General features: G+C 40.5%; 1 protein-coding gene across 2 annotated transcripts in view; it reads right to left on the bottom strand.

The window, feature by feature from the left end:
* ULK4 (unc-51 like kinase 4) overlaps nucleotides 1–16,019 on the bottom strand; it is a 400,554-nt gene that overhangs the window by 104,163 nt on the left and 280,372 nt on the right. For both annotated transcript variants that reach the window (XM_066245324.1, XM_066245325.1), the window contains one exon: nucleotides 8,985–9,170. In XM_066245324.1, coding sequence (XP_066101421.1) covers nucleotides 8,985–9,170 — 186 coding nt within the window. The remainder of the gene's footprint in view (nucleotides 1–8,984; nucleotides 9,171–16,019) is intronic.

Raw genomic sequence — 16,019 nt, 5'->3', positions numbered from 1 at the left:
TTTCTGTGAATGAAAGAATAAACCTCTCAGGTAGCTTTCTAAATCAAAATTCGGTCCAGGTCACCTTGCTGGACACCCGCAGAGGCCACGTGAGCTCTAGTCAGAGCAGCAAGGCGAGGGGCCCTTGGAGAGAGCACAAGAGAGGGTCAGTCCAATGTGGGCTGGCTCCCGCTCTGCCATCTCCTAGCTGGTGGCCTTGGGAACCTTACGGAAGCTCTTTGAGTCTTACTTTTTAACCTGAGACATGGGAATAACTACTGTTTCGTGACTTAACATTTAAGTCTTTTATCCATTTTGAGTTTGTTTTTGTGAATGGTATAAGTTGGTGGTCTAGTTTCACTTTTTTGCATGTATTGTCCAATTTTTCCAATACCATTTATTAAAGAAACTGTCTTTACTACACTGTATACTCTTACCTCCTTTGTCAAATATTAATTGACTGTGAAGGCATGGGCTGAGTTTAGGGTCTTCTGTCCTGTTCCACTGATCTGTATGCTTCTTCTTATGCCAGTACCAAGTTGTTTTTATTACAATGGCCTAGCCCTGGCCGGCAAACTGGCTTGCGAGCCACATGTGGCTCTTTGGCGCCTTGAGTGTGGCTCTTCCACAAAATACCATGTGTGGGAGCTACTTCGATAAGGAATATACCTATCTATATAGTTTAAGTTTAAAAAATTTGGCTCTTAAAAGAAATTTCAATCGTTGTACTGTTGATATTTGGCTCTGTTGACTGAATTTGCTAACCACTGGAGTAGTATAACTTGATATCAAGATCTGTAATACCTCCCACTTTGTTCTTTATTTTCAAGATTACTGAGGTTTTTCAGGTTCTTTTTTGATTCCAGATAAATTGTTGGAATATTTTAGATCTTTGAAGTATGTCATTGGTATTTTAATAGGAATTACTTGAATCTATTCATTGCTTTAAGTAGTACGGGCATTTTAGTGATGTTAAGTCTTCCTATCCATGAATATGGTATATGCTTCCACTTGTTTATATCTTCCTCACATTCTTTTCTCAATGTCTTATAATTTTCTACGTACAAAGCTTTTGCCTCCTTGGTTAAATTTATTCCTAGGTACTTTATTTGTTGTTGCAATAGTGAAGGGGATTGTTTCCTTAATTTTTCTGACAGTTTATTGTTGCTGTATAAAAATATCATTGATCTCTGAATATTAATTTTATATCCAGCCATGTTGCTGAATTCATTTATCATGTCTAGTAGTTTTTTGGCTGAGGCTTCAGGGTTTCCTACATACAGTATTATGACATCAGCAAATAATAACTATTTCAATTCTTCTTTTCCAATTTCGATGTCTTTTTTTCCCTTCTTGTCTGATTGCTATGGCTAAGACTTCCAGAACGATGTTCAATAAGAGTGGTGAAGGGAACACCCCTATTTCCACTTTGCTTAGAGTTTTAATCATAAATGGGTGCTGGATTTTACTGAATGCTTTCTGGATCTATTGATATGATCGTGTGATTTTTATCTCATTTTATGTGATGAATCACATTTATTGATTTATGAATATTATACCACCCTTGCCTCCTCAGAATAAATCCCATGTGATCATGATGTATGATCTTTTTAATGTATTGTTGGACCCAGTTTGCTAATATTTTGTTGAAAAATTTAGCATCTATGTTCATCAGGGATATTAGCCTATAGTTTTCTTTCTTTGTAGTGTCTTTACCTGGTTTTGGAATTAGGATAATTCCTGTCTCATAAAATAAGCTTGGATTCTTCCCTCCTCTTGAATTTTGTGGAATAGCTTGAGAAGGACAGCTGTTAGTTCTTTGAATGCTAGATAACATTCACCTGTGAAGCCATCTGGTCTAAGACTTTTGTTAGGAGATTTTTTGATAACTGTTTCAATTTCATTTGTTGTAACAATAGCTCTGCTCAGGTTCTCTGATCTTCCAGATTCAGTTTTAGAAGATTGTACATTTTTAGGATTTACTCATTTCACCCTGGTTGTCCAATTTTTTGGCATATACATCTTCATAGTATTATTTTACAATCCCTTGTATTTCTGTGATGTCAGTTATTACTTCTCTTTCATTTCTAATTGTATTTATTTGGGTCCTCCCTCTTTTTTTTCTTGATGAGTCTGGTTAAGGGTTTGTCAATCTTGTTTACCTTTTCAAAGAACCAACTCTTGGTTTAACTGCTGTTTTTTTTCTTTTTGTTTGTTTGTTTTTTGCCTCTATGTCATTTATTTCCACCCTGATCTTTATTATTTTCTTCCTCCTGATTCCTCTCGGCTTTGTTTGTTGTTGTTTTTCTAGTTCTTTTAGGTGCAGGGATAGATTATTTATTTGAGCTTTTCTTGCTTCTTAAGGTATTACCTGTAATGCTATGAACTTCCCTCTTAGGACTGCTTTCACTGAGTACCATAGATTTAGGGTTGCTGTGTGCTCATTTCATTTGTTTCAATGAAACAAATTTGGATTTCTTCCTTGATCTCATTGTTAATCCATTTGTTATTTAATAACATGCTATTTAGCCTCCATGTTTTTTTAATTCTTTCAGTTTTTCTATTGGAGTTTATTTCTAATTTAATGCCATTGTGGTCAGAAAAGATGCTTGATACAATTTAAATCTTCTTAAATTTATTGTGACTTGTTTTGTGTCCTAACACGTGATCTATTCTAGCAATGTACCAGGAGCACCTGAAAAGAATGTATATTGTGCTGCTTTGGGGTGAAGTGTTCCAAAGATATCAAATCCAGTTGATCCAGTGTGTCATTTAAGGCTGCTGTTTCTTTGTTGATTTTCTGTCAATTGCACCCTTTATGTCCATCAAAACCTGCTTTCTATATTTAGGTGCTCCTATATTGGGGGCATAAATATTTACAATGGTGCTATTCTTTTGTTGGATTGCTCCCTTTATATTTATGCAGTGACCTTCTTTTTCCCTTACGATATCCTTGGTTTAAAAGCTATTTTGTCAAATAAAAGTATTACTACTCCAGCTTTCTTTTCATTTCCATTTGCATGAAATATTCTTTTTCATCTCTTCCTTTTCAGTCTATGTGCATCTTCTGTTCTGAGGTGGATCTCTTGTAGACAGCATATGTACGAGTCCTGTTTTCTTATCCCTGCAGCTACCCTATGTCTTTTGATTGGAGCATTTAATCCATTTACATGTAAGGTTATTATTGATATATACTTATTGATTGCCATTTTATTTTTTAAACGTATAATCCTCATTCTCATTCTTTTTTTTTTCTTTCCTCTTTTTATAGCAGGCCCATTAACATTTCTTGCAGTACTGGTTTAGTTGTAATGAACTCCTTGAGCCATTTTTTTGTCTGGGAAGCTCACTATTTCTCCTTCTATTTTAACTGACAGCCTTGCTGGATAGAATAGTCTTGGTTGTAGATTGTTTTGCATCACTTTGAGTATTTCTTGTCGATCCCTTCTGGCCTGAAGTGTTTCTGTTAATAAGTCATATGTCATCCTTAAGGGGCTCCTTTGTAGGTAATTAATTGTTTTTTCTTGCAGCTTTTAGCATTCTTTGTCTCTTAACTTTGGTATTTTAATTGCAATGTATCTTGGTGTGGGCCTCCCTGAGCTCATCATTAATGGAATTCTGTGCTCTTAAACTTGAGTTACTTTTTCCTTCATCTGTTTAGGTAAGTTTTCAGCTATATTTCTTCAAACAAGTTCTCTATCCCTTGTTCATTCTCTTCTCCTTCAGGAACCCCGATAATGTGAATATTGTTTTCTTCATGTTGTCACAGAGGTCTGTCAGACTTTCCTCAGTCTTTTTGAGCCTCTTTTCTTTTTTGCTGCTCTGCTTCTGTGCTTACATTTATCTTGTCCTCTAAATTGCTGGCTTAATCCTCCACGTCACCCAGCCTGCTGTTGATTCCTTCTAGTGCCATCTTCTTTTTAAGATATTGTATTTGCCATTTCTGACTGGTTCCTTTTTTTATGGTCTCAACATCCTTTTTAATGCTTACTAAGTGCTTACTCTGATCATCCCTTCTTACTCTAAGATCCTTATGCATCCAAATAACCAATATTTTAAACCCTACATCTGGCAGTTTGATTACTTCCATTTCCTTTAGTTCGTTTTCTGAAATTTATCTTGTTGATTCATTTGGGTCATATTTCTTTGTCTGCCCATTTTGTCTGTGTATTAGGTAGCTCTGCTCTGACTCCCAAATTTGTTGTGGTGTCTTTATGAGGAAGATAGGCTCAGTGATACTAACCTCCAAGCTACCTGCGATCCTTGCTCTAAGAATACTTCTTGAGAATTATAGTTAACTTCCTGCTGCATGTGAGTCTTGAGTGTAGTTGGCCCTTTTGTGGGTGGAGTTATCCCTTGAGGCTGGCTAGCTCTACGGGTCAGCCTTGATCATGTGTATTAGACACTGTGCGGTGTCTGTTCTATGGGGTGTGTTTATTCTCCATAGTGTCTGGTGCCTGCTGGACTCCTTTGGGCATGAAGCCTGTGTAGCTAGCTGAGTCTAACACTGGTGCGGTATGCCACTCACTGCTGGTTGTTGGTTCTGGGTCCTCTTGGGCAGAGTTTGGGTATGAGTTGGTGTCAGCAATTGCTTGTAACTCACCGTAGGCTAACTGGAGCTATCGCTATGTTTGCTTTTTGTATCTGCATTTCCTGTTCCTGGGTGGTGTGGGAGGGGCCAACCTGTGTATAAGGATCAGTTTCCCTCTGCTTACAGCTGACAGCAGCTCTGTAAAAGCCCCAAGCTCCATAAGATTTGCTTCCACTTTCCAGCTACTCCACTTCCTTTTGTAGCTGCTTGGTCTTTCCACAAAGTCTTCTGTAGAAAGACAGTAGTATGGGCTCAGACTGGCCTCTTACCACCAACCCCTCTACAGGCTACAAACTTGGTGGGTTAGGGCAGCTGAATTTAGGAACACAACGTCATTGGGGCCCCCTACTTCAGGGGTCTCATGGTCAGGAGTTCAGTAGGGGGAAAGTGGCCCTACTCCAGAGCCTAATCCCTCAGACATTGATGGATACTCCAATTCTATTTCTCCCCAGCAAGGTGAGCAGCAGGTTCAGACTGGGTGAGACCAACAGTCCCCTCTGCAGAAGTTCTTCCAGCTGGGGAGCCCCTGGTCTCAGGGAGGAAGACCAAGAAAGTCCTCCCCTGGGACTGACTATGCATCCCTCAGTAAGTGGCTAAACCACTCAACTGGTCCCAACAATAGACTCCAGGGAATCCCCGCCTTGAATGTCCATGCTCCCAGCCTCTTTCCTTTTCCCCTGTGGAACCTAGCCCAACGGGGCAGGGTATCCAGGACCCAGGCTGGCCGGCTGTGAGGTTCCACCCTGTCTAATGTGCCCGAGCTACTGAGCCAGTGCTGACCACAGACAGCGGGACTTGCCTCAGCTGGGCCTGGTGTTGACGAGCCCTTTCTTTGGACACACCACCAGCAAGGGTCGTTGAGTTCTGCTCCGATGCTCTCCACAACTCCAATTTGGTCCTAGGAGGGGGAAGTTGAAACTTCTGCCTGCTACATCACCATCTTGGAATCTTAACTTTCAGAAGATTTTAAGGCACTTATCACAGATGGCTGGCCTGCAAATATTAGGGTCATTCTTGAACAGCTAAGTTAGAGACATCAAGGATTAGGGTGACTTAAGGGTTAGCCTTCGTGAGATAGGAAGACATAGCATATCTGACTCATGGACTGTCTAGCCTGTTTTTCTTGTTAAGGAAACAGTTGCCAAAATTTCAACCCACAACATTTTTGTATCTTGCTTTCTAAATACTGCATGAAAAGGTCCCATGGTTCCTCAGAGGAATGACTCATGCCAGGGCTCGCGCAGAGAAAAGATACAAGATGAGTCTAGGATATCATGTTAAGATGGAAAGTGCTCAAAAATAAAACGATGACAGAATGTCAAAAGGCACAGCAGATATTGAAAGGGGTTCCCACTGGCCAAACAGGAAGACAGCAGTAGATTACAACCCACTGACTAAAAGAAAACTCCAAGTCAATCCTGATAGCAAGGAAGAAAGAAAAGAAAAAATGAGTAGGGCAGAGCAGGTAGAAACAACTCAAATGTCCATCAACAGATGAACAGAGAAACAAAATGTGGTATATAAACACAACAGAATATTATTCAGCCTTAAAAAGGAATGACATTCTCTTTGGGTAATGGGTACACAACACAGTGAACAGTTCAAATGCTATAGAGATGTTCACCTGAAACCTATGTGTTCCTATGGACCAATGTCACCCCATTAAATTTAATTTCTAAGTAAATTATTTTTAAAGTTAAAATAATAAAAGGAATGAAATTCTGATACATACTACAACATGCACGCATCTAGAAGACGTTATGTTAAGTGAAACAAGCCGGACACAAAGGGGCAAACTCTGTATGATTCTACTCTTATACAGAGTAGTCAGATTCAAAAACAGAAATTAGAACAGTGGTTACCAGGGGTTGGGGGGGGGGAGTGGGCAGTTCTTGTTTAAAGGATCATCTCATTTGGGATAAAAAAAAAAGTTCTGTGAATGGACGGTGGTGACGGCTGCACAACAACGTGACTATACTCAATGCCACTGAACTGGACACTTAAAAATGGTTAAAATGGTAAATCTTACAAGTATTTTACAATTAAAAAATATAAGTAGCGCCAGAAACTACCCTGTTTTTTCACATAAACAGGTAAAAAGTCACTTATATTCAGTTTTTCTTTCACAAACAAACTCTACTTGGTCCTATAAGGAAGTCATTTCAGGCAGTAAAACAAACTAAAGGCTGGTGTAGTCTGGTTACTTTGACCAAGTTGGGGGTCTCATTTGCTTGCTGCATGATGAACTCATCAGCGTATCAGTGTTTTAGAAAACGATGCCATTCACAGGTCCACGGTCTCCTCTCTGCGATTCTGGCAAACTCGGGAGCTCAAACTTCTAAGTCTGGATCTAAAACAAACTTGGTGGTGAAACCTAACTGAGCCCAAATGGGGCCATGCACAGTCATTATGGAACCATTTGCCATGAGCATTCATACAACTTGCAGCAGAAATATCACATGCTTGACGACGGCACGCCCCAGGGTCCCTATCTCCCTGATAGCCGTATCACATGTAGTATAAGCACCATGCCAAAAAGATCTGAAAATTATGAATTCCAAAACAAATCTGGTTCTAAATGTTTCAAAGAAGACAACAGATCTCTACAAATTTAAACATATCAGATATCAGATCAGTATTTCCCAAGCCTTTGTCATTCTCACCAGATTCATCACTTTGCCATATCCACATATCACTCGTGTTATTATATTCCCTAGTACTCGTCTTCACAGTGACTCACCTGTTTTTAAATTTGAATACAATGATAATTTAAAAGAAATATCTCTATTGTAAAAGCTGAGTTTCTTACAGGTCTACGCTCTGTTAAAAAGGAGATTCTGAAGAATTCCAGAGATGTTAAAGACACAGGAGCACCAAGCAGACTTTCACCTTAAGTTATCAGGATGACAACAAAAACTGAAAAGGAAATAATACCTGCTTTACTACATGATTCAGTGTCATCCAGTGCTGGGCTGGTGGACAGTCAGTCTCCTGTCTGCTGCCCCAGAAGTATTTACCCTGCACTGTGAGAGACTCACGCAGACCACATCATCATTCTGTTACCCAGGAAATGACTCTGCTGAGGCAGCAGGTCTTGTTGGGGGGTAGGGGGTGGGGGTGGGGGAGGGGGAGACCCCTCATCTATCATGTAGACTTAGCTGGGGCACACACTGCCATCTATTTATCAAACTGGCACAAAAGCTGTCCTGAGCACAACCCTCTGAGACAGCCACTGCTCCACCTGCCAAAGGACTTCTCAAGATAACGTATCGAGATGCAAACAGACTGACGAAGAAGAACCCAGACTAACACCTCCACTCCTTTATTAACTTCAACAGCAGCTACTGCAAAGAACGACCCTCAAAACCAGTGGAATAAGCCCTGGTCGGGTAGCTCAGTTGGTTAGAGTGTCATCCCAATGTGTCAAGGTTGTGGGTTCGATCCCCAATCAGGGCACATAAAGAATCAGCCAGTGAATGCATACATAAGTGGAACAACAAAATGATGTTTCCGTGTGTGTGTGTGTGTGTGTGTGTGTGTAAAATTAATAAATAAAATATTTTTTAACCAAATAAGAGTTACTGTGAAAATAAAAATAATTCAGCCTTCAAATATACCTGCAAATCACTATCAGCTATACATATTTTATAAAAATAAAATAAACGAGACAAAAGGGAACGTTTTCCCTTTGAGTAGAATACTGAGAGTTAGACAATCCAATTTTGCATCCATTACAAATTTTAAAAAAGTACACATTAATTTAATGAAGTGATCAAGAGTAACATCTCCAGTAAGGGGCAAACAGACATCACGAGCCTCTTGATGTGATGGATGGATTGAGAGAGACACAGTATCCCTCCAGGAGTTTTCCAAATAGACAATATCAGACAGACACAGATTGACAGCAACTCTTCAAGACACCCGGCCTATATGCTTCAAAAACGCGATGAGAGACAAAGAAAGGTCACAGGACTGTTTCGGGTTAAACACACATGTCTACTGAACCACGCGATCCTGGACCGGATTTTATACCAGAGAAAAAGAGGCTATAATGGGCATTTTTATGTATATCCAGTTGACAGAACTGGAATATGGATGGCAGGTTAGGAACACAATGATATCAAATTAAATTTCCTGATTTTGGTTATGGTAGTTAAGTAAAAAGACACCGATTTTGTTAGGAAATACACACCTATGTATTAAGAAGTGAGGAGGCACAATGCTCTCTAACTCTCCAATTGTTCAGAAAAGATATGATAGGCAGGACTTGCTGGGCGGTAACAATAGGTGACTATGGGAAAAAGTGACTGTAGGGACAGGTAAGTGAGAGCTCTTTCACTGAAACCTGGTGGAAGGTAACGACTGCTCCCCACCCACTGGCTGCCGCGCAGCCCCGGGTCCCACGTGGACTCACCATTCTTTTGAGAATCCGCAGCAGAAGCTTCTGCTCCTTCGCGTCCTCCTTGGACGTCAGTACAACAGCGAAGTTCTCTGCGTTTTCGGGAGACAGGTTGTCTGGGTTCTCTCCTCCGTAGAGCTGAACCAGGATAAACAGACACTTGGAGGAAACTTCAAAAACTTCAGGATCCTCGGCAGGAAGCTGAAAATGAACAGACAGGACAGCGAAAATGACGTTGTTGTTATTCCTCAAGAACTACGGTAAGGTTTGCCTAACGGGGAAAACGGCAGTCTAAGTACAAAGTCTGACTAACTGAAGTCATTAAAATGAATCTTTTTCAAAATGCATACAACAACTCAAAGAAAGGTAACAGCACAAAATCAGAAGAGAATCATGCGGTCCTTTCTTTAATCCCTAGTAAAGAAAGGCCTGTAACAGACAGAGGACCAAGAGGTTTTATATGCATAGATTCATACAGGGGTGCGTATGTCTGTGTCTGTGGGTCTGAAAACACCGCGAGTTTTCTGAGGCACGTCCCTTATATTCTTGCTTACTTAGAAAAATTCACTTCCGAGATGATTAAGGAATATTTTGAACTTGTCTGTGTCCAAATTACAGAGTAAACAGGCCGGAGAGAAAGCATTGTTCCTGTATATGTTAAAAGTCCCATGAACTAGGCGGCATGAACAAAAGCTCATTCTGTCACAGCTCTGGAGGCTGGAAGTCTGAGGCAAGGTGTTGGCAGAGCCGTGCTCCTTCCAAAGCCTCCAGGGTGAACCCTCCCTTGCCTCTTCCCACGACAGGTAAGCTGGAGGTTCCCCAACTTCTACACTGTGTTCTCCTGGGTGTGGTCGTGTGGCCCTCTTCTCAGAGGGGCGCCAGTCATATCAAATTAGGGAGCCCATGCTACTCCAGGATGACATCATCTTAGCAAATTACATCTGCAACAATCCTATTTCCAAATAAGGTCGCATTCTGAGGTCCTGGGGCGGGGGGAAGAACTGCACCAGATCTTTTTTTATGTCAACCCACAGCACCATATTAATAACTGAAAAAGAAAAACCATATGATCATCTCAATAGAAACCATATTCAACAATACGCAACATCTATTTCTAACAAAAACTCGGCGAAGTGGGAGTAGAAAGAAACTTCTTCAACCTGATAAAAGGCATGTCAGACACTGAATGCCTCGCTCTGATGTCAGGAAGACAGACGGGATGTCTGCACTCATCACATCGTTCAACACTGAATGGGAGGTTCGGGCCAGTGCTGGCCAGGCCTCCAGACAGAAGAGGAACACGTGACCGCTTATTAGTAGGAAACATGACTCCATCTGAAAACCCAATGGAATTTACAAACTACTAGGGCCTTTAAATGAGTTTCACAAAGTTAAAGGATTTAGGAGCAACATACAAAAGCAACTGTATTTTTAAATGTAAGCGACAATTGGCAATTGGAATTAAAACAAATACAATGTGTAATAACATCTAAAAATAGAAATACTTAGATATAAACCTGACAAAAGATGAAAGACCCATACATTAAAATATAAAACTATTGTCAAAAATAACGAGGAGCCAAATAAATGGAGGGATATAGCTTGCTCATGAGACAAATGACTCAATTCACTGAAAACACAAATTCTTCCCAAATTAATCTACAGATTCGATGCTATAACAATCAAAACCCCAGTGGGTTTTTTTTTCTTTTTTTTGGTATAAATTGACAAGCTGATTCTAAGTTTCCTATGGAAACACAGAAGGACATAAGATAGCCAAAACAAATTTGAAAAGGAAGAAAAAATGTTGAAGGACTAAGCTTACCTTATTTTAAGCTTATTATAATGCCAAGGTAATCAGAACAGTATTGTATTGGCATAAAGTTCGACACATGAATCAACGAAACAAAATAGCCCAGAAATAGACCCGCAGAAATAGTCAACTGACTAAATAGACAAAGGAGCAACGGCAATGCAATTGAGGATGCATTTTCAACAAACGGCGCTCAAACAATATGCAAAAATGTGGACTTCAATCCACGCACTTCATCACGTCCCAAAAGTAACTCGAAATGGCTGATAACATAGATATGCTCAAAGGTGGCTCAGAATCACCCCAGAACAGCCGCTCTCAATGATCAAACCCAAGTCCTCGGGAATCCCTAAAACTCATTCAGTTCTTAGGGGGGGGGGGGAAGAATTTGATAGCTCTAGATATAAAATCTAAAACTTCTCAGAAAAAAACAGAAACAAAACCTTTTTTGACCTTGGGAGAGAGAAAGATGTCTTAGCTATAACTGCAAAACTATAGGAGAGGAAATGAAAGGCACAATGGACTTCATCTAAATTTTAAAAACTTCTCTTTGAAAGATTGGCTGGTTCATAAAATGCTCAATGAAAGGTAGATATTGCCACCCCCACCCCCATCACAAAGTGTGCCTTTAATGGAGACAGACCATAAAAAAGTGTTCTGTCAGACCCCAAACCAGAAACTAGTTCCTTGCCCGGCTTTCTGGGAGATGGACATCTTGTAACTGATTATATTTCCATTTCTGTTCAGCGACCGGGACTCACAAGGGTAAAACCACAGCCTAACTGCTGTAATTATATTAGATCTCATATTTGAACTGAAACCTCATCCTATCTTATCTTCATTGATTTGTTCATGTTTTCTGCTTTATATAGGATTTTCAGACTGGGGGTGGGGGAGGAACACCCAGTTAAGTTTGAATTTCAGATAAGCAATGAATCTTTTTTTGAGTGTAAGTATAAGTATGTCCACTTGGCATCTTAGAGTTTATCTGTCAACCCTAACTTTATTGTCAACATTCTTATTAGCCAAGGCCAATATTTTGTGCAAGAGATAATAACAACGCACATATATACATACAACTTAGAAATACCTCAAAGTAAACATTTATACCTTTTTAGTTCATGAAACTGGCTTAAAACAATTGAGAATCACTTTTGTACTGCGTTTACTTTCCTTTATTCAATGTATTTCAAAACCCTTCTCCCATTATTTTCAATTTTAAAAGTATCGCCTGGTGTAGTATTTTGTCAGAATTTATATAAGAAAATTTAGTGCAGAGAAGAGACTATATTAACCAAGAAAAAACCCACCATCACTTAATGATATAGTATTTTCTACCCTTGTAGTGCTATCCTAATAGCACCTTGAGAAAGAACCCCTCCCTGTTGTTAGGACATCCTTAACAAGAAGCCACTCTGGGCCATCAGTCCCTGTTCCTCTTCATTGAATAGACCACTCTCGCCCAAATCAGCCCACCAGGCGGCAGAGACTGTCATTAAGCTGATGAACCGGCAGCAGTCCCAGACGGCATCACCCAAGGAAACGCTACTGCCCCCACGCAGCCTTGACTCCGCCCCTCTGCTGTGAGAAGATGCTGTGGTGACCCCCAGGCACATTATATATTATTAAATGTAGATATTTAGAGGGAAGAAAGCCTGCCACTACTGTTATTGATTTAGTTGTAAGCCTATAAATCACAAACCAGAGTCGTAGGGTTTTTTTAAAAAAAATCTGAAAACTAGTTGGAAGTCGCTGGTAGGCGGAATCGGCCTTGACTTGCGGGCTTCCTGCACTGGCCTGACTTTCCTAATGAACTTCACATCTTCCTGCGCAGCGACTAAAGGGTGGAGAAACGCAGCGCAGCTGCACAACCGTCACCAGTCAATACAGACGGAGGTCTGAACCATTCTGTGGAGGGGGCAACGAGGCAGGAAGCATCGGGGACAGACATATGTTAACGCGGACTGTGAAGACGCCGGGTGTTGTGTTGAAGCTGTGGCCTCATCACATGTTGCTGCCCGTCTCTTGCCAAATCTCACACTGACTCTGCAGCAGCCTTTTCATAAACTAAAAAGGTGTAAATGGAATTATGATAAAAATGACTTTTAATCTGGGTATTAATTGTATTTTTAAGTGTTAACACCCGCATGCTCCTGGCAGGTCTCTAAATGCTCAGACTTTACGTCTCCCATCCAGGTACTAACCAGGCCTGACCCTGCTTAGCTTCCGAGATCAGACGAGATCGGGCGTGTTCAGGGTAGTATGGCCGTAGACCAGACTTTACGTCTTGCAAAACGTTCCACTATTTCCATCATGACTTGCAATTTTCTCTTACATTTATTATTAGCCTTTTTTTTAATGGGGTAATATAAGTAACTTCTATGAATGTATTTCCCCCAATTTCTATCAGATTAATGCCAGTATAAAAAAAAATCTATTGTTTTTTAGTTTCAACAAGATTTGTTTTAATCTCTTTTATATAGGTATAAAAATTTTTATCAAATCACAAGCAATAATCATTTTTAGACTTAATAGTTGTTTTTCTTGATGCCCCCCCCCCCCCCCAGCGTGCTTCGCTATTAGTGGTAGCAGACGGGATTCTTCTTGTCTCAATTTTAATGAAAATGCTTTCAGTGTTCATTTTAAATGTTTGCTAGTAACTTCTAGGAAATAACTTTCAACATGTTTGGAAGATTCACTCTCTCTTAAATGAAGTTTTAAAAAAATTAAGAATGGCCAGTTGACCATTTTAGCATTGATTATTATAATCATGATTTTTGTCTCCTTCAATTTCTGAAAATATTAAATTATACTTTTCTCGTGCTTGTACTATTCTTGAATTCCTGGATCAAACCCTATTTGGTTACACTGGTCCTTTAATATATTACTAGATTGGATTCACTTTTTGAAAACTTCTTACATATATATATATATATATGTTTGTTTGTTTTTTACAGAGACAGAGAGAGTCGGAGAGAGGGATAGATAGGGACAGACAGACAGGAACGGAGAGAGATGAGAAGCATCAATCATCTGTTTTTTTGTTGCTACACCTTAGTTGTTCATTGATTGCTTTCTCATATGTGCCTTGATCGCAGGCCTTCAGCAGGTCAAGTAACCCCTTGCTCGAGCCAGCGACCTTGGGTCCAAGCTGGTGAGCTTTTGCTCAAACCAGATGAGCCTATGCTCAAGTTGGTGACCTCGGGGTCTCGAACCTGGGTCCTCCGCATCCCAGTCCGACGCTCTATCCACTGCGCCACCGCCTGGTCAGGCATTCTTACCTATATTCATAAGTGAAAATGACCTTCAATTGCTCTGTGTTATTTTAACGTAGGTTATGGCATTAGGCTTACTCCAGCTTTAGAAAAATGAACCAGGGAGATTTCCACCTCTTTCTATCCTCTGAAATATCTCAATAGCGTAAGAGAAGTCCAGTCTTTGAAAATGTAGAACTCACATGGAAAACCGCTTAGTCCTGCACTATTCTAATGATAGATCTTGTAGATGCAAAATATCCCAGGATGACAATCCAGTGGTCTGATATCTTCTTTCATGTTACAAGTGTTTTTGTCTTTTGATAGCCACTAACGGAATTCTCGTGTTTACCCTTCAAACTGGCAGCCCTTTTAACCGGCTGTGAAAGAAACCTGAGCAGAGCGAAAGAGAGAAAGATGTTCCTTCCTTCCCTGCAGCGGCAGAAAATCCACTCTTCATCATAAAATTGTCCTTGAAAGTGTCGTTTCTAATAAAGTGGTCTTGTAAGACATCCAGGAGACAGGCAGGGTGACCGTGTTCTGTGTAATCAATGTTTTAACTTTCAAAACATAAATAATTCGGCCCTGGCTGGTTGGCTCAGTGGTAGAGCGTCGGCCTGGCGTGCAGAAGTCCCGGGTTCGATTCCCGGCCAGGGCACACAGGAGAAGCGCCCATCTGCTTCTCCACCCCTCCCCCTCTCCTTCCTCTCTGTCTCTCTCTTCCCCTCCCGCAGCGAGGTTCCATTGGAGCAAAGATGGCCCGGGCGCTGGGGATGGCTCCTTGGCCTCTGCCCCAGGTGCTAGAGTGGCTCTGGTCGCAACAGAGCGACGCCCCGGAGGGGCAGAGCATCGCCCCCTGGTGGGCAGAGTGTCGCCCCCTGGTGGGCGTGCCGGGTGTATCCCGGTCGGGCGCATGTGGGAGTCTGTCTGTCTCTCCCCATTTCCGGCTTCAGAAAAATACAGGAAAAAAAAATAAATTAAAAAAAAAAAACCATAAATAATTCTGATTGGTTATCTTACCTAACAATGTTTTCTCTGGTATTGATACTTGTGATCTTTGAATTTCCTCACGGTATACATAAATATAAGACTTATGTTGATTGGCATATCCCCCTTTTCCACCTGCTTGTGGTGAGAACAAATTAGACCAGGGTACGCTAATTTAAATAAAATGGTTGAGGAACTTACATTATTGGGTGATCAAACTTTAACTTCTGAACTTTGATATTTTTATCTACTCTGATACCAGTTTTGGTCGTTTATGAGTTTCTATAAAAGCTTCCCCTTCTATTTCCAAAGTTAATGCCTTACTGTTACACATATGTCACACTTGACTGACTGTATCTCCTCCTCCCTTGCCTAATGCTCCAACCACAGAATCCAAATTTAAACAGTGAAATACCATCTTTTCCTGTCAAATGGACACAAAAAATATTTTTTTTACTCAGAAAATGCAGTGAAGATGTAGAAAAACACGTACCTTTATATACCTTTCATTTTAATACAAACTGCTAACATCTTTTGAGAAGTTATATGGTAATTAGTATTTATTACAATTTTGAAAGCACCTTTTAATGTAGCCATCTCACCTGTGGGAACTTCTCTGACAGACAGAAATGCAGAAGTAGCTAAAACCAAAGATGTCCACTGTATCATGCTTATAATAGCAAGTAAATGGAAACAATCTGTACAGCCACCCATCAGGAAACATCTGAACTGAATAAACAGTACACTGGAACCATCAAATACTATGCAGCTATTAAAAACAATCAAATCAATGTAGAAGTACTGTCTTGGAAAGATGTCCATAATATGGTCCTATTTTTAGAAATGAAAGGAAAAACAAGAAAAAGCAAATCAACAGCACACATGCATGTGATTATAAGCGAAGTGAACAGCACGCAGGACACGTCAGAAGGAACCGCGATTCCACTCGGGGAGCGCCCACGGGAAGGCGTGGGGCAGATGTCAGTTCTACTTTAA

Source organism: Saccopteryx bilineata, chromosome 10, assembly GCF_036850765.1.
Source record: "Saccopteryx bilineata isolate mSacBil1 chromosome 10, mSacBil1_pri_phased_curated, whole genome shotgun sequence".
NCBI classification, from domain to species: domain Eukaryota; kingdom Metazoa; phylum Chordata; class Mammalia; order Chiroptera; family Emballonuridae; genus Saccopteryx; species Saccopteryx bilineata.
Note: the sequence above shows the minus strand (reverse complement) of the source record. Positions and strands in the feature narration are given on the sequence as shown.